Source organism: Oncorhynchus nerka, linkage group LG5 (assembly GCF_034236695.1).
Source record: "Oncorhynchus nerka isolate Pitt River linkage group LG5, Oner_Uvic_2.0, whole genome shotgun sequence".
Classification (NCBI taxonomy): Eukaryota; Metazoa; Chordata; class Actinopteri; order Salmoniformes; family Salmonidae; genus Oncorhynchus; species Oncorhynchus nerka.
In genome coordinates, this window is record NC_088400.1 from 61,986,648 (window position 1) to 62,005,762 (window position 19,115).

Here is a 19,115-nt window from a genome sequence, read left to right on the forward strand (position 1 = left end):
ATTGCATTTTTGGGAGGGAGATCACAAACTAGAACTTCTACATTCAAGACAGGAAAAACAAATTGATTCAGAAGATAAAACATTTATTTTAGTAACTTGTTTCTATTCATTTCTAGCATGTCAAGCTAACTTACAGAGTAGGTAGCTAGTTTTGTAGCCATGGATTGTGCACCTTCCATTGTTTAGCTAAGTAGCTAGCTAGTTGATGTTTTCCTTTCAGGAACCAGAACAAATTAAAGCAATATTCACCTCCAAATATGAACGTGGCCAGGGGTGTCAGAAGACTAATTTATATCTTCCTCTTATTCACAATGTTGCAGCAATGTCTTGTGTGAGGTGGGCAAAGATATACATTTCATATAGTGTATGGGTAGGTGCGATAATCAAGAGTCCCATGCCAACAAAAAAAAGGCACCAGGGCAGATTTTGTATGGTGGGGCAAATACAGAAGTCACGTTGGTGGTTTCTGGTCAGGCACGGTCAGAGATGCCTACTTTACTTAAAATAATAATAATGGTCCCTCCTTGTTCCAATCAGTCCTGACTAGTGCCAGGAGTTTTTCCTGACCAAATAAACTGACCAGGAAACACTTCAGGACCTGGTATTGACCTCAATGGTTGCAGTGTGCACTCGATTTTCATCCTACCATACATTGATTAATTCTATCATTCTAATTCTATCCTCACATTCATAATACCAGGAAGAGGGGAGAAAATCAGCAGACACTGCGGCCCTCGAGGATAAAATGAGACGGGACACAAGAACCCTGTGTTAATGTACTGGTCGCGTTGGTCCCATCACTTCTTCGCTGCCTTGGGTGCATTGGGTGTGTTGAATTTGAAAAATATAATGTCTCCGTCCTCCACGATGTAGTTCCTGCCCAGCTGCCTGTACTTCCCAGCAGCCTACGGGACAAATCAAACCAGAAAATCTTTGACATTATACAAAGTAATTTAGCAAGTTTCAAGTTAGTATCACATGCACAAGTACAGTGAAATGCCTTTCTTGCAAACTCTAAACCCAACAATGCAGTGATCAATATCAATGTAGTACTAAAAAATAACAAGGTAGAACAAACACACACACACAAATAAAAATAAGAACACAAGAAAGTAAGGAGCTATATACAGGTAAGTTCCAATAACATATTTACAATATGCAGGGATACTGGAGCGATAGAGGTAGATATGTATGTGGGTAAGGTGACTAGGCATCAGGATGTATGATAGAGTAGCAGCAGCATACATTAAGATTGTATGTGAGTGTGTGTGTGTGTAGAGTCAGTATAAATGTGTGTGTTGGAGTGTCAGTATGCATAGGAAAAAATACAAGGGTCAACTCAGAGTCTGTGTAGCCATTTTGTTAGCTATTTAGCAGTCTTATGGCTTGGGGATAGAAGCTGTTCATGACTGTGCATGTGTGTGTGGACCATTAAGTCCTTAGTAATTTGGAACGTGAAGCTCTCAACCCGCTACACTGCAGCCCTGTCGATGTGGATGGGGGCGTGCTTGCGCTCATGTCAGAATACCATTTGTTGTTGGAGGCACACCCCTCCCCCTCTCAATTTCCATGAATCTACTGTCCTATCTACTCGGTGAATGGAGAATTCATTGAGTTGGATAGCCATGGGGTGGTATCTTGTCCAAAAGCAATGTTTCAGAAAAGTAGAGAATATTGCAGTTTACAAGAGACTCGTTGGTAGCAAATCCGCAGTCAAAATGTCATTCAAGTGACTGTACATTGGCCAACAGAATGGAGGGAAATGGTGGCCAGTTTTCCCTTCGCCTTAATCTCACCAGGATTCCCCTCTGTAAAGCCAACGTTTCCCCTTGGGTACCAGGAAAATTGGGGCGGAATTACAGAAAGAGCCCACGGCAGATGAGTCAAAGTTGAAGCCGGATTTGGTATAAGTAACTGCTGATATGGTGTTATTGTTGGTTATAAGAAATGATAATGGATACACTTTGAAAATAAAGGAAAAATAAACAGCAATAGTCCCAAAATAGCAAAGTTGGGTCAGAGCTCGCAAAACAGAGGTCATCCAATACAGCGCCATCTTCATCAGATGGTCTTATCCAGATAAGATCAGACAAAAAACTTTTGATAAGTACTTATGGCATGCCATCTACACCCATGACACAGTAAATCTTTCTCTCAGCCTCACACAAGTACACACACACACACCTTGACAGCATTCTCAGTGCCCTCTTCTTTGAAGTCCTGGAACTTCATGACCTCTGCCATGATGAAACCTTTCTCAAAGTCAGTGTGGATCTTCCCTGCCGCCTGGGGCGCCTTGCTGCCTTTCTGTAGGACAGAGAGGAGTAATACATAATGCTTTGATAGTCACACCCACACCTCATTGTGGGAGAGAGATAACCAAACTGTGTCTCTTACCCTGACAGTCCACGCTCTAACCTCGTCTGGTCCCGCTGTGAAGAAATATTCCAACTGCAGAGCTGCATAGCCCGTCTTAATGATCTTAGTCAGTACACTGCAATACACACACACAGTTAATAAGGTAACGGTTTGCAATATCATAAAATGTGTTCATTGTGTGTTTGATCTGTCCGTGTGTGTACCTCTGAGTCTTCGCCTCCTCACAGTATTTGTCCTTCTCCTCGTCGGTCATGTCCTGTAATTTGGCCTCAAGACCTCCACTCACTGGTATGACCATAGCTCCTGGGTCATGGGCATCGACCCACTCCTTAATCTTAATCAGCCTGGGAGAGAATGTATATTTAAGAGAAGACACGCCTATGTATATAGATAGATTTTTTTTTCAACTCTATATTAGAAAAACAAAGTTGAATTTTGATTTGATTTTTTGCACAAAATGCCACAATCATAAAATAAACCCCTACTGCAAGCAAAGTGCAGACACTCAACAAGTAGCATTTCAGCTCCTCAGATAATGGTTGCCAGGCATCACAACCCAAATCACGTAAGATTCAGAAAGACAGGAAATAAGGAATTAAGAAAGAGAACCCACTGACCACTTGTTCTTTTTCCTGATGTAGTCCTTCTCTGAGAGGTTGACCAGGTAGATCATGGGCTTGGACGTGAGGAACAGGTATTTGTTCAGCACATCAATCTGCATACACAAACAACACACTGGGTTATGTGCGTGTTCTGGTATACAGGCCCCTGCAACTAATGGTACTCTGCTCCCTCTCTTTTGTGAGCACACACACATAGTCCTTACCTCCTTCTCATTCCAGTCATTGTAGAAGCGGACATGTTTCTTCTCCTCTGAAATCCAGTCCTTTACCTTCAACATGATGTCCTGAGTGAGGGATGAGGGAAGAAGGGAACGAGAGAAGGGAATGAAAGGAGAGAACATGAGTAAACAATTGCTGAATTCTGATTTTATCTGTGGCCCCTTCTCCCTAGGCACGCCTGTGGGTCTCAAACAATCTATGAGAGGACAAGCGCTTGAATCAAGCACGCACACACAGCTTCGGACCTCAGTCTCAGACCCAATAGGCCACTCATCAACCACTCCACACACACACTCTACTCACGTATTCAGGTTTGAGTTTCTTGTCTCCTCCTCTGACAGCGGTCTTCTCCAATTTATCTATGATTGGTCCAAGAGACTCCTCATCTTTCAGCCGTAGCTCCTCATGGATTATCTCAATGTCCCTCACTGGGTCCACATTACCCTCCACATGGATGATGTCCTCATCCTCAAACGCACCTACACACATTTATGTCCAGGTTACGCAATGGTGCTGGACGTCACAAAGCTGCTAAAATAGGAATTGAGTATATTGTTCATGTACATCTGAACTGTGCTAGCATCGAGTAGGTGTGAGTGCCCCATTGATTAGAATGGAAGCTCCACACGCTTGCGGTTTTAATGCGGATTTGGCATTAAAAATGTACACCAGGATTACAGTGTATGTGTGTGAGTTTCTGTGAGTGTGTTAAACTCACGTGTCATGTGGAAGATGCCATCGCAGGCACTAATGTGAGACAGGAAGGCGTTGCCCAGTCCTTGTCCAGCGTGAGCTCCTTTCACCAGCCCAGCTATGTCCACCACATTCAGAAATGCTGGGACTTTACTGTCCAATGAGAAAGAGATGGAGAAGTTACACACACAAACTTGGATGTACAGAGTGTTTACTCATACATACATTTCCAAGGCTTGTGGAAGGTGCAGAAGTAGTTGTAACATTCTACCTGAGGGGCTTGTGGAAGGTGCAGAGGTAGTCATAGCGTTCGTCAGGGATGGGTACTCTGCTCTCGTTGGGGTCGATGGTGCAGAAGGGAAAATTCTCTGCTGCGGCCTGGCTCTTGGTCAGCACATTGAAGAATGTTGACTTCCTGTAGACAAAAATGACAAGACAAAGATGGTCACTATTCTACAGCCCAAGACATCTGCATGGTAAGGACTTCTGAACAACCAAAGTAGATACTGTTGTCTGATTCGCACTGTACTGACACGCAGCCAGCACAGTACAGGTTGTGTCGGCTCTAGGGTTGCAAAGGGTCAGAAACTTTCCGGTAAATTTACAAAAATATTCCATGGAAAGTTAAGCCTGAGAATTTTGGAAATTTTGCTTAAATTCATCAAAAGAAAGTTAGCTTAAACATTGAACCTTTTTTTGTGGGATACACAAGGCAATTATAGGTTTTGAGGCTTATTTTGGTTAAACTATCCCCAATTCAATGGAATTTCAACCCTCTGCCCGCACAGTGCATTCTTCCATCACATGTACAGCTGATCTCAAGATCTTGCACACTAATGAGATGCTATTGAGACCACACTACTACACTGTCTGAGCCAAGGACTACATGCTTTCTGGTAAGTTTTGATTACAATACTGGGTGGGGTAAATATATTTTATAAGACATACATGATTTTTTTGTTAACTAGTAAATTGTAGCATACAGCAAAGTGTATTTAAATCATTTCTAACAATTTCTGCTAGTTAGTTTTTGCTACCATGTGGGTTTTAGCTTGCTTGAGCCTGCTAACTGAGGAGTGTAAATTCAACGGTTACCATACATGTTTAATTTAAAAATATTTATCTTACAATGGAGTTGAATAATCTAACTGCTTAACTATTTATCTGTACATGGAACTGTATTTACTTTTTTAACTATTTTTTTTTCTAATCTTTACAGGAAAATGACACGGGCAGTATCTGATGTGTGGAGACATTTCACTGCAGCTGTGTACATTTGCAAATACTGTGCTAAATCATATGTGAAGAATGCAACAAAGATGCCAAGTGCATAAAGTTCCCTCAGCGCTCACAACAAGCAACCTCTGACAAAAGTCCCTCTACTTCTATTCGAGGTGAAAATGATGAATCAGACACTTTATCGATAGCAACAGCTCATGGTCCTCCTGGAATCAGAAGTTATTTTGCCTCAATGGAGGAACGTAGTCAGAGAAATGCTGATGAATGTCTTGCTCGAGCCGTGTTTGCAACTGGTTCACCTCTGATACTCACATGCAATGTGTTTTGGAAGAGATTTCTGAATGTTCTTCTCCCAGTATACACCCCTCCAACCAGACATGCTTGATCTACTCATTATCTAGATGCAGAGTTCAAGTGAATGTCAAGCAAATCATAGAGAAAGCAGACTGTATTGCAATCATCTCTGATGGGTGGTCGAATGTTCGTGGGCAAGGAATAATTAACAACATCTCCACCCCTCAACCAGTATTCTACAAGAGTACAGACACAAGGGACAACAGACACACCCGCCTCTACATTGCAGATGAGCTGAAGGCAGTCATCAACGACCTTGGACCACAGAAGGTATTTGCACTGGTGACAGACAATGCTACAAACATGAAGGCTGCTTGGTCTAAAGTGGAGGAGTCCTACCCTCACATCACACCCTTTGGCTGTGCTGCTCATTGAATCTGCTCCTCAAGAACATCATGGCACTGAAAACAATGGACACACTCTACAAGAGAGCCAAGGAAATGGTTAGGTATGTGAAGGGTCATCAAGTTATAGCAGCAATCTACCTCACCAAGCAAAGTGAGAAGAATAAGAGCACCACATTGAAGCTGCCCAGCAACACCCGTTGAGGTGGTGCTGTCATCATGTTTGATAGTCTCCTAGAGGGGAAGGAGTCTCTCCAAGAAATGTCAATATCACAGTCTGCAGATATGGACAGCCCCATCAAGAGGATCCTCCTGGATGATGTATTTTGGGAGAGAGTGGTAAGTAGCCTGAAACCTACGGCAGTAACCATTGCAGATTGAGGGAGACAATGCCATCCTGTCTGATGTTCAGACTCTGCATGCAGATGTAAGAAAATAAATCTGTACTGCCCTGCCCACTTCACTGTTGCTCCAAGCAGAGGAAACTGCAGTTCTGAAATATATCAAAAAGTGTGAAGACTTCTGCCATGTATGCTGGCAAGAGCATCCCGTCTGGTGCAGAGATAAATGAGGCCTATGGTGTCATCACTACCGTGCCTTGCCACCTTGGTCTGGATGAGAGCAAGGTTCTTGGCAGTCTGGCGAAGTACATTTCCAGGCTTTGGGATGAAGATGCAATATGGCAGTCGTGCCAACATATCTCATCAGCCACCTGGTGGAAGGGACTTTGTGGATCTGAGGCTCTTTCCCCTGTTGCCTCCATCATCATCATCATCCTCCTCCTCCTCCTCCTCCTCAATCCCACCAACATCAGCCGCCTCAGAGTGCAACTGGTCCTTGTTTGGGAACACACATTAAAGCACCAACAGGCTGACCAATACAAGGGTTGAAAAATTGGTGGCCATCCAGGCAAATTTGAGGCTTTTTGAGCCTGAAAACGAGCCATCCTCAACAAGGTTGGAAAGTGACAGTGAAGATGAGGCCTCAGAGTCTGATGTTCAAGAGGTGGACATTGAGGAGGTCCAGGGAGAAGACATGGAAGCCTGAGAGGAAGACAACCAAAGCTTTAGTTTCTAGACTATCATTTTACAGATGTGTGTTGAAACTGTTTTCGGGAGATGCGATGGATCATTGGGGATCATTCAATATTCTCTTCCTTTTGTTGTTCAGCGAAATCACCCCATGTGAAGAGTCAACTCATTTAATTAAAGTTCAATTCGTAACTAAATTGTTTTTTGTTTTTATTTCTATTGGAAGGATTTAATCATTTGCAATTAAGTATTTTTTTTTAATACATTTGACCTTTATTTAACTATGTAGGCCTGTTGAGAACAAGTTAATTTACAACTGCGACCTGGCCAAGAAAGCAAAGCGACAAAAAACACAAACAAACACAGTCAATAACACAATAGAAAAATCTATTTACAATGTGTGCAAATATAGAGGAGTAGGGCAATAAATAGGCCATGAAGGCAACATAATTACAATTTAGCATTAACACTGGAGTGATAGATGTGCAGATGATGATGTGCAAGTAGACCCCCTTCAGCCCCCAGCTGTGCCCTGGATACCATATGTGAATTGATCGCCCACCATCTATCTTCAGAGTTCGCACTGTTAGGTGACCTAAACTGGGACATGCTTAACACCCCGGCCATAAACTAGATGCCCTCAATCTCACACAAATTATCATGGAACCTACCAGGTACAAACCTAAATCCGTAATCCGGCACCCTCTCAGATAACACCCTGATCAACTTGCCCTCAAGTCTTCAACCAGGATCTCAGCGATCACTGCCTCGTTGCCTGCGTGCGTAATGGATCCCCGGTCAAATGACCACCCCTCATCACTGTCAAACCCTCCCAAAAACACTTCAGCGAGCAGGCCTTTCTAACTAAAAACAGATATAGCCATTGTTTCACCCCAGACCAGCACGAAAACATCCTGAGGCTTTCGGCATTACCATCGAATATATGCATTTTTTCAGGTAAGCCAGGAATCAATATACTTAGAAATGATCGATTATCGTAGATTTATCGTTGGTGTTTCCTAGCCTCAGTGCAGTGGACAGCTGTGAAGAGGCACTCTTATTCTCCATGGACTTTAGTGTCCCTAAACTTTTGGAATTAGTGCTACAGGATGCAAATGTCTGTCTGAAAAAGCTAACCTTAGCTTTCCTAACTGACTGTGTATATTGGTTCCTGACTTCCCTGAAAAGTTGCATATCACTAGTTGATGCTAATGCAGAACGCCACAGGATGTTGTTGTGCTGGTCAATGGCAGTCAAGTCTGGGGTGAAACAAGTGCTATATCTGTTCTTAGTTAAAAAAAAATGGTGAGGAAAGCACTTTTAAAGAGCAACCAGGCATCCTCTACTGACAGGATGAGGTCAATATCCTTCCAGGACACCCGCGCCAAGTCGATTAGAAAGGCATGCTCGCTGAAGTGTTTTAGGGAGCGTTTGACAGTGAGGGGTGGTCGTTTGACCGTGGACCCATTACGGACGCAGGCAATGAGGCAGTGATCGCTGAGATCCTGGTTGAAGACAGCAGAGGTGTTTTTAGAGGGCAAGTTGGTCAGGATGATATCTATTAGGGTGCCCATGGTTACAGATTTAGGGTTGTACCTGGTATGTTCCTTGATAATTTGTGTGAGACTGAGGGCATCTAACTTAGATTGTAGGATGGCCGGGGTGTTAAGCATATCCCAGTTTAGGTCACCTAACTGTACGATCTCTGAAGATAGGGGGCAATCAATTCACATTTGGTGTCCAGGGCACAGCTGGACACCAGCACCAATTATTTTAAGTAGAAGGTCAAATTGTTTGGGCACAGACCTGGATAGTATGACAAAACTCTGCAGGCTAACTCCACCCCTTTTGGCAGTTCTATCTTGTCGGGAAATGTTGTAGCTGGGGACGGAAATTTCAGGATTTTTGGTAGCCTTCCTACGCCAGGATTCAGACACGGCTAGCACATCAGGGTTGGCGGATTGTGCTAAAGCAGTGAATAAAACAAACTTAGGGAGGAGGCTTCTGATGTTAACATGCATGAAACCAAGGCTTTTACGGTTACACAAGTCAACAAATGAGAGCGCCTGGGGAATGGGATTGGTGCTGGGAGTTGCAGGGCCTGGATTAACCTCTACATTACCAGAGTAACAGAGGAGGATAAGGGTACGGCTAAAGGCTATAAGAACTGGTCGTCTAGTGCGTTCGGAATAGAGAGTAAAAGGAGCAGATTTCTGGGAGTGGAAAAATAGATTCAAGGCATAATGTACAGACAAAGGTATGGTAGGATGTGAGTACAGTGGAGGTTAACCTAAAAATTTAGTGACGATGTCTACTTATGAGAAGGTAAAATATTTATGTTTCTGTCTCCATCTACATTTAAATGGTATTAATATTAATTTGCATATATTCACACGTAAAGTTTCCTCCTTCCTCCTCTGAATATTCCCCAAAATGTGCAACCCTGGTTGGCGCTATAGTGTGAATCATGCTAATGATTCTCCAAACCCTACTTTACAACTATGGGCAACTACTAAATTGTAGTCGTGTCCATACCCAACATTCGGCAATCCCACAATCCCAATCTTCAAAGAAGTCCCGAAGCGTCCAATCAGTGGTGGTTGTTTTGGTCCTTCTCCCTTCTTTGGAGGCATCTGCAACAGCAACAAAACATTTAGCAACAGAAATTAAACAATTCACAGCTCTTGAACCAAACAACGAAATTATGGGACATGCTTAATATTAACATGATATTTTTACATGGCAGATAATTCTACCAGGCTTAGCTCTCACAGCCCAGGGGTCAATTTCGGAAACCGTGTGCATATTGTTCCCTTTCACTCTGACATCAACCTGTCACTAGTTTATGTACTTATTACAATGGCTTACTACATTAGCAAGGCTGGGTTCGCATAACAATCAAGGCTGGGTTCGCAATGCCACAACATTGCCTTGAATTAGACCCCAACCTGTATTGTTGCGTCTGGAATACTGCCTACAAAGAATACAGACAGCAATCTATACCCTGCGATGACTTGTCACATAGATACCTAGCTAATAGTCATTTATCTTGGATAGCTTCCCTGTTTCATATCGCTGGCTCAACACCTAGCTAGCTAGCTAGCTAGCTACTCAAATTGACACAAACGACAACCTAATTTGAAAAGACAGACGTGCCAGTTGGCGCAGCTAACCAACTGTATAGCTAGCTGACAGCTAACTAGCAAACAGGCTAAAACACATGTGGAGAAGCTAGCTAGCTAGTACGGAATGGTCTGGAGTCCCATTCATTCTGCTTGTCAGCATGCTAACTTACCAGGCCAACTAGCTAGCTATGTCAAGTAACGTTGTTGTTTAAAATATAACGGACCATTTTCGCAAGGTCGAATATATAACCAAACAAGCATGTATTTAACGAGCTATATGTTCATATTACCTTGATTTCGGTCTCTTTTTGGGCAGCTATCTACGAAAATAGATTCGTTCGGAATTTGTTCACACTGCTCACAGCTAGCGAAACTAGAAAGGGGTCGTCACTAGTTACCACAGCCACAAAGCCATTAATTTAATTTCCTTAAAATGTAATTTTCACTAACCAATGTAATTTTATGCATACACTTAAATTAAAACCCAAAATATATTTTTTGTTGTCACAATTTTTTTACGATATGTCCAATTTTTACTTTGTGCCTGTGCTAATATAGTGGAAACCCTATAAAAGAGACAGCATATCGGAAGTGTTTTGTGTCTCCGCATTCTCAATGGACGAAACCTTATAACACGTAAAGCGAAAAACGAGAAACGTCGACACGTTTGCAGTGTGACGTATTGATTCAACATCGATCAGCCCACGCGGTGGCGGTAATGCAATATAATATTGGATGCCACCCGCCGTTAAACCCCAACGAAGAAGATCAGCCCGCGCGGTTTCCTTCATTGACACCTAAATTAGGCCAGATATACCTAACCTGTTACACTTGCTTTGGCAACGTAAACATGTTTCCAATGCCAATAAAGCCCTTTGAATTGAGTCGATCCCTTTGAGGAGATGGGGAAATGGGAGTGAATGGCGCTAGGTCCGAAACCCAACATTGGGTGACGTAGCATGACAACGTGAACGTGATTGGTCAATAGTCTGCTGGGTGGGGCGTTACACGTTCCCTCATACATTGACCAATGTCTTTCCTATCTCTTCCTTTCTCAAATATAATTTTCAATTAAATTCTAATGGCTTTATTGGCATGGGAAACATATGTTCACATTGCCTAAGCAAGTGAACTAGATAAACAAAATTAACAGTAAAAAATTATTCACAAGTTTAAAAGGAATATAGACATTTCAAATGTCATATTATGACTATGTACAGTGTTGTAACGATGTGCAAATAGTTACATTACAAAAGGGAAAATGAATCAACATATCTCTGACAAGGCTTTCTGAAGGTTTCCGCGCCTAAAACGGTTCATTCATCGGAGCTTCATTATCTGTTCACAATTAACATTAGGGACATCTGCTGGTCAACGATAAATAGCAGCGTGTGATCATCAGATTGACATTTTCGATCTCCACTGTTTTATCAAAACTCTGTTGAGCAGTGGTAATTTCTGGGCTTTAGTCGCCTAGAAACACTTGGAATACCAGGTTCGCATTTTACATCATGCTTCCCTTTTTTTCTTCAAGTTTACTATACTGAACAAAAATATAAATACAACATGCAACAATTTCATTTTTTTTACTGAGTTACAGTTCATATAAGACAATCAGTCAATTGAAATAAATGAACTGTGCCCTAATCTATGGATTTCATGACTGGGTATACAGATATGCATCTGTTGGTCACAGATACCTTTTTTAAAAAGGCAGGGGTGGGGGATCAGAAACCAGTATGGTGTGACCTCATGCAGCGTGACACATTTACTTTGCATAGATTTGATCAGGCTGTTGATTGTGGCCTGTGGAATGTTGTCCCACTCCTCTTCAATTTCTGTGCGAAGTTGCTGGATATTGGCGGAAACTTGAACATGCTGTTGTACACGTAGATCCAGAGCATCCCAAACATGTACAATGGGTGACATGTCTGCTGAGTGTGCAGGCCATGGAAGAACTGGGACATTTTCAGCTTCCAGGAATTGTGTACAGATAGATCCTTGGGACATGGGGCTGTGCGTTATCATGCTGAAACATGAGGTGATGGTGATGAATGGCATGACAATGGGACTCATCAGGATATCTCTGTGCATTCAAATTGCCATTGATACAATTAAATTGTGTTTGTTGTCCATAGCTTATGCCTGCTCATACCATAACCCCACCGCCATCATGGGGCACTCTGTTCACAACATTGACATCAGCAAACCGCTCACCCACACAACACCATACATATGGTCTACGGGTGTGAGGCCTGTTGGAGGTTCTACCAAATTTTCTAAAACAACGTTGGAGGCAGTTTATGGTAGAGAAATTAATATTAAATTATCTGGCAACAGCTCTGGTGGACATTCATGCAGTCAGCATGCCAATTACACGTTCCCTAAAAACTTGAGACATCTGTGGCATTGGATTACCTTGGCAAAGGAGAAATGCTCACTAACAGGGATGTAAACACATTTGTGCACAAAATGAGAGAACCCCTTTTTTTCATATGGAACATTTCTTGGATCTTTTATTTCAGCTCATGAAACATGGGACCAACACTTCACATGTTGCGTTTATATTTTTGTTCAGTATAATTAAAATGATTAAAACAGACATTCCCATTCAAAACAGTGTTGTTTTGGGTGAACAGCAAGTATTCTGTTTTCACAACGCCTGTTATCCTTGTATGTGCATTCTGAGATGAAGACCCCCCAAAAATGTCTCAATGATTTTCTTTGAACTTTGAAACCTAATTATATTGAGCCTGAGAAATCTCCCCCCTCAACCCCAAAGCTGTGCCCCTTTTATAGCCACGGTTAAGGGTAGCCTAGGTCCCTTCGAGTAATAATAATTCAAAGGTCTCTGCAATATCTGTACATACCTTTTACATTGTTGAAAAGCAACAATGAGTCAACATCAAAAGCACCCAACCACAGCACTCTTTGCAATCGCAGTGAAACTGTTTGCCTGATTGCATGGCCGCCTTCCAGATGTTCTTTGGGACCAATACATTTGAGCCTGAGTGAATTTAAAATCTTCAAAACATGAAAAATACAGCCAGATGCTGTAAAAGACCAGAAAGTACTGTAAATACATTCTCTGTATTTAAAATATTCATACTAGCTAATACAATGCCTTGTATTTAAACCTTCTCAGTATTTTATCTTAACCTCAGATGAGATAGAAGTTAACATCCACGCACTGTTTAAATAAAAAAAATAAACACAAAGGAAGCTTGTTTTAAACTTTAAATGGCTAAATTAGCCAGTACAGCTGAATCAGTATCTGAGATGTTGACCGAATATGACCTGTCTCCTAGCCAAGGCCCAGGAAGCTCTGATTCAAAATCACATTAGGGATGGATTGAAATGTACATAATTGGTACCTGGAGGAAAATGGGAAGGGCTTTTTCAATTTCAGTCAAGGGGAAGATTTAGTGTATATTTATTTTTTAAATCTAGTCCAGGGGATGGTCATGTAATTTGTAATGGATGACATTTTCCTATTTCTCAGTGTTTTGGAATGAGTTGCTTATTAGGCTATGTATTGATGGTGTAGATAAAACAAGGCTACATTACACACTGAAATTAATATTCCAACCCTGAGCCCCAGCCTGCTCACCTCTTGCTGATCGAAAACTTTTTTTGTGTGCTGCCTAGACAATTGCTGTGTTGTGTAGGCCTACGGTGGCAGTTCAGGTGGAGAGTCAGAGGCCTCTTCCCAAAAATAAACCTATGTTCTGTTCAGTTTGAGAAGGAGAGAGCGAAGATCAGGAGTACCGGAGGTTGATAGCATGATATGACAATTTATTTTATTAAAAACTTTGTTTCTTGCTCATCTTGTATTTCAGAGTTATTGACCTCACAATAAGACAGATTTTAGTAACTTGCATTGTGGTGCTGAAATTTGAAGCAGCAGCCGCCGTACAATCAATTGGAAATGGACAGCTCATTGTGCTGAAAGTAGGCAAATTCAAGTGGGCATAATTCATTTAAGCCACGAAAGAAGAGTAGCCAGCAGTCAAAGTTGACATTTTTCTGCGTAGATATGTCTACTCTGTCCGGGGTGGGAAGGTAGTCTTCATTTTTTAAAGTATCATCCTCAGATTCCTAATGACGTCTCTAATTGAATTATTTGCATACAGGGACAGTTTAATTGCAAACAACACATACTGATTTGGCATTGGAAAAATATGATACGATGAATACATATGTCTATCTTTCTGTCCATTCTTACCTTGTAATTTGTGTAGTATTAAACAAGGATTCTGCCAATATGTAAAAGGAAGTACAATTGCATGAAATTCGGCCCAGCAAATACGACGATAGATTAATTCCACCCCTACTCTTGTTAGTTTGCAGACTAACGTGGACAACCTTCAGTATTCCTGCCTTGCTATATAATGCTTACAGGATGAAGAACAGTTTCTAAAACTGCATATCTAACTAAGGCTCTGGTCTGTCCAGGAAGTGAGGGTAAACGGTAGACATGTTCTCTGCTATCCACTTCGTTTTTAATTATGAATACTTCCGGGTATAGGGTAGGGTCAGGGAGGGTTTAGGTCAAATATATTTTTCCGAAGGGAGAGCCAGCCATTTTCCATGTAATTCTTATTATAAATAACGTTCACTCCCTTAGACAGCTCTGAAAACGTTATCAAAATACATGTTACTGACAAAATATGGATTTGCTCAGCGAAACTCTTAATTTATTCCCGTTACGGCCATAACTGAGTTTACACAAATATTGGCGTCTTATCCTTTATTGCAGAGCTTTGACTGAGGGAAAATCACCTTTCCAGTCACTCTATTACGTGTATTGAAGTGGGATGGTGTCCCCAATACAATTCTGAATTCAAATACATCCACAGTGCGATTTCAACAGACTTGTACTTGTTTTTGTCAAGATGACCTAATAATTGTATTTTGTTCAATTTATACAACATTCCAAGATTGTTTTGTGGGTATCACGGAGTCGGCTGATACCCCATTTCATAGGTCAGGCTGTACAGTGTGATATGCATGCACAATACACAATAGACTGACTGGGAAGGTGTTTCCCACAGTCAGAGTCCTGTAATAAGAGGTAGGATGCTAATATTTGTGTAAACTATACATAGTTGTGTTCAGTGGGTGTCACTGAGTTGGCTGATACCCCATTTCATGGGTGCACATTACATACCTTAGGGTATTTTTTTGGTCATTCTTTTACAGATTTGGCAACAGAATGATGCACTTTAAATCACTTCATAAATTGTAAAAAATATATATATTTTTTTAAAGTTGGGTTTTTGGTAACAGAATGCATTAGCCAATATTTCTTAAACTTACAGAAGGGAAATAGTTTCTGCAAGTCTAAATGTTGATATTAGTTGGCAGGGGTCTTTACTTCAACATTATTGTTTCGATGTACAGTTCCAGTCAAAAAGGTTTGGACACACCTACTCATTCAAGTTTTTTCTTTTTTACTATTTTCTACATTGCAGAATAATAGTGAAGACATCAAAACTATGAAACAACCCATATGGAATCATGTAGTAAGCAAAAAAGTGTTAAAATATAAAATACATTTTTTATATTCTTCAAAGTAGCCACCCTTTGCCTTGATGACAGCTTTGCACACTCTTGGCATTCTCTTAACCAACTTCATGAGGTAGTCATCTGGAATGCATTTCAATTAACAGGTGTGCCTTGTTTCAGGTTATTTTGTGGAATTTATTTCCTTCTTAATGCATTTGAGTAAATCAGGTGTGTTGTGACAAGGTATGGGGGTATACAGAAGATAGCCCTATTTGTTAAAAGACCACGTCCTTATTATGGCCAGAAAAGCTCAAATAAGCAAAGAGAAACGATAGTCCATCATTACTTTAAAAACATGATGGTCAGTATATCTGGAAAATGTCAAGAACTTTGAAAGTTTCTTCAGGGGCAGTCACAAAAACCATCAAGCGCTATGATGAAACTGGCTCTCATGAGGACCGCCACAGGAAAGGAAGGCCCAGAGTTACCTCTGTTGCAGAGGATACGTTCATTACAGCCTCAGAAATTGCAGCCCAAATAAATGCTTCAGAGTTCAAGTAACAGACACATCTCAACAACTTTTCAGAGGAGACTGCATGAATCAGACCTTCATGGTCGAATTGCTGCAAAGAAACCACCACTAAAGGACACCAATAAGAAGACACTTGCTTTGGCCCAAGAAACACAAGCAATGGACATTAGATCGGTGGAATCTGTACTTTGGTCCGATGAGTCCAAATTGGAAATGTTTGGTTCCAACTGTCGTGTCTTTGTGAGACGCAGAGTAGGTGAACAGATTATCTTCGCATGTGTGGTTCCAACCGTAAAGCATGGAGGAGGTGTGATGGTAATTTGCTAATGACACGGTCTGTGATTTATTTAGAATTCAAGGCACACTTAACCAGCATGGCTACAACAGCATTCTGCAGCGATAAGCCATCCCATCTGTTTTTTTCCTTGTGGGACTATCTTTTGTTTTTCAACAGGACAATGACCCCAGGCTGTGTAAGGCCTATTTGACCAAGAATGATGGAGGGCTGCATCAGATGACTTGGCCTCCACAATGATGGAGGGCTGCATCAGACGACTTGGCCTCCACAATCACCCGACCTCAACCAATTGAGATGGTTTGGGATGAGTTGGACCGCAGAGTGAAGGAAAAGCAGCCAACAAGTGCTCAGCATATGAGGGAACTCCCTCAAGACTGTTGAAAAAGCATTCCACATGAAGCTGGTTGAGAGAATAGAGTGTGCAAAGCTGTCATCAAGGCAATGGGTGGCTATTTTGAAGAATCTAAAATATATTTAGATTTGTTTAACACTATTTTGGTTACCACATTATTCTATATGTGTTATTTCATAGTTTGTCTTCACTATTATTCTACAATGTAGAAAATAGTAAAAATAAAGAAAAACCCTTGAATGAGTAAGTGTGTCCAAACTTTCGACTGGTACTGTATTTAAGACCCCTTTTTCTTCTGTTTGACCATCAAAGCCTTGGCTTATTCCAAATTTTAGGATGGAAAAATGGTCGAAAAATGTATATAGCCCCCCCCCCAAAAAAAACAGCTTTCATTGGCACCAAATTTGACGTGCTCCCATGATTTTCACGTGCTAGTGATCATGGGACTTTTTAGATGGAAATGTCCACTACTACTACTGCCAATGAACCTTCTCTAGCCTAGATCACTAGCCAATGCAATCAATATGCTATATCATGGTGATCTCTAGACCTAATTTCAAATCATCATTATCATGTTGATATTGCTACGTATTTCAAATTATTAGACTTAGGGTCTTCACATCTTTACAGAGGTAGCTAAGTTATTTGTTTAGCTATTTATTTTATGTGCTATCTATTCTAATTTGGACTTGAACCGTAATGGAACGTAGGCTATATTATCTATTACAAAATGATGTTTTAGAGAACACAGATGATACTAAGCCTACTGGTAATTATGCCATTTTAAATGTATTTCCAGGCTGAGGAGATGGACACCTCAGAAGACCTGCAAGATGACAACCTGATCGAGGGGGAACACTTCCACAGTTCTAATAATGAGCTGCAAGATGGACATTTGGCAGTTAGGAGGAATGTAATATTAGAACTAACTAAATATAACCAAAGACAACAAGAAGCAGGAGAGACAGCTGATGATTTTATCTCAGCACTTCATTGTTTGTCAGAACATTGTGGTTATGGAGCTCTGCTCAGTGAGATGATAAGAGACAGACTAGTCATGGGCTTACGTGACAGAATACAAATGGACCCAGAACTAACACTGGATAAAGCGGTCACACACATTCGTCAAATTAAACTTGTGAAAAAGCAACAGGGCCTGCGAGAGCATTCCTTCAAAGTTTCCAGCAACACTGCAAATATAAACAGTGTCCTGTCCCATAGCAAACAGCAATGCCCAGCCAATTCCCAGTGCCAATCAGAGAATAATCAAAACTCAGAAAGACCACAACAACCCCAAACAATACAGGAGAATGGGAGGAGCTTCTAGATACTGAGGACTTCATTGAGGATTTCAGTCCTAGAGGAGAGAAGCCTCAATACTGCGCCTACTGCGGTAGGAGCTTTCAAAAAGTGAGGGATCTTACAAGACATACTGGAGAGAAGCCTCATAACTGCTCTGATTTCAACAGAAGTTTTGCTCGATTAGATCATCTCAAGTCACACCAAAAATTACACATGAAAGACAAACATAATTTTCACTCCCCTAATTCGTGGAAAGCTTTGTCATATTGGAGAAGCTTGAAAAACATCAGCTGGAGAATACCTTCAACGTTTCCAGCAATGCAGACAGTGTGCCTGAACTTGGGAAAAATCAGCACCCAGAAAGACAACTGCCCCAAACAACTCAGGAGAACAGAGAGAAGCCTCATCATGATACTTCCGATGACCCTATTGTGAGTTCTAATGGAGGTGAGAGGCGTCATCCCTGCTCCGACTGTGGGAAGAACTTTACACGAGTATCATCTTAAAAGACACCAACAAACACATACGGGAGTGAAGCCTCTCATCGCTGCTCTGATTGTGGCAAAAGTTATTCTCAGTCGTATGATCTGAAAATACACCACCAGCGAAAGCATATGAAAGGGAAATACTTCCACTGCAATCATTGTGAGGAATGTTTCTCCAAACCAGAGGATCTGAACACACACATGCATGTACATGCTGGAGAAAAGCCATACCTTTGCCCAGACTGTGGGAAGAGATTCCAGTTGTTAAATGCATTTGAAATGCACCAACAAAAACATACTTTGGGGCTTCTTGAGTGCTCTTATTGTGGTATAAGTTTTTCTAAAGTGGATAAACGTGAACTAAACCAGCGAACACATACGGGAGAGAAACATTTTCGCTGCCCTGACTGTGGGAAAAGTTTTACCCGCTCGGATCTTCTGAAAAGTCACCAGAGGACACATAAGAAAGGGGGTCATATTGTCTTTACTGTGATAAAAGCTTTTCTGAACCGGGAGAACTAAAAATACACATAGAAGTACATAGTCAAGAAAGGCCTCACCTTTGCCCCAACTGTGGGAAGAGATTCAAACTGTTATGGTCGTTGAAAAGGCACCAGCGAAAACACACAGA

General features: G+C 41.4%; 1 protein-coding gene across 1 annotated transcript; it reads right to left on the reverse strand.

Moving 5' to 3' along the window:
• Nucleotides 1–62: 62 nt before the first annotated feature.
• Nucleotides 63–10,455, reverse strand: LOC115129791 (obg-like ATPase 1). The gene is made up of 11 exons (XM_029660509.2): nucleotides 10,298–10,455; nucleotides 9,418–9,515; nucleotides 4,186–4,329; nucleotides 3,940–4,067; nucleotides 3,525–3,700; nucleotides 3,206–3,286; nucleotides 2,997–3,094; nucleotides 2,583–2,723; nucleotides 2,398–2,494; nucleotides 2,185–2,307; nucleotides 63–905 (listed from the first exon to the last, which is right to left on the reverse strand). Exons 2-11 carry the CDS (start codon nucleotides 9,513–9,515, stop codon nucleotides 798–800), a joined length of 1,194 nt encoding a protein of 397 aa, XP_029516369.1. The 5' UTR covers nucleotides 10,298–10,455; the 3' UTR covers nucleotides 63–797.
• Between the last annotated feature and the right edge of the window lie 8,660 nt (nucleotides 10,456–19,115).

Coding starts and splice junctions, on each gene's coding strand:
- LOC115129791 (XM_029660509.2), bottom strand. CDS start 9,515: ATGCCTCCAAAGAAGGGAGAAGGACCAAAACAACCACCACTGATTGGA. Junction 3,287..3,524: donor AGAAACTCAAACCTGAATAC/GTGAGTAGAGTG, acceptor TCCCTCACTCAG/GACATCATGTTGAAGGTAAA. Junction 2,495..2,582: donor GAGGAGGCGAAGACTCAGAG/GTACACACACGG, acceptor TGTGTATTGCAG/TGTACTGACTAAGATCATTA.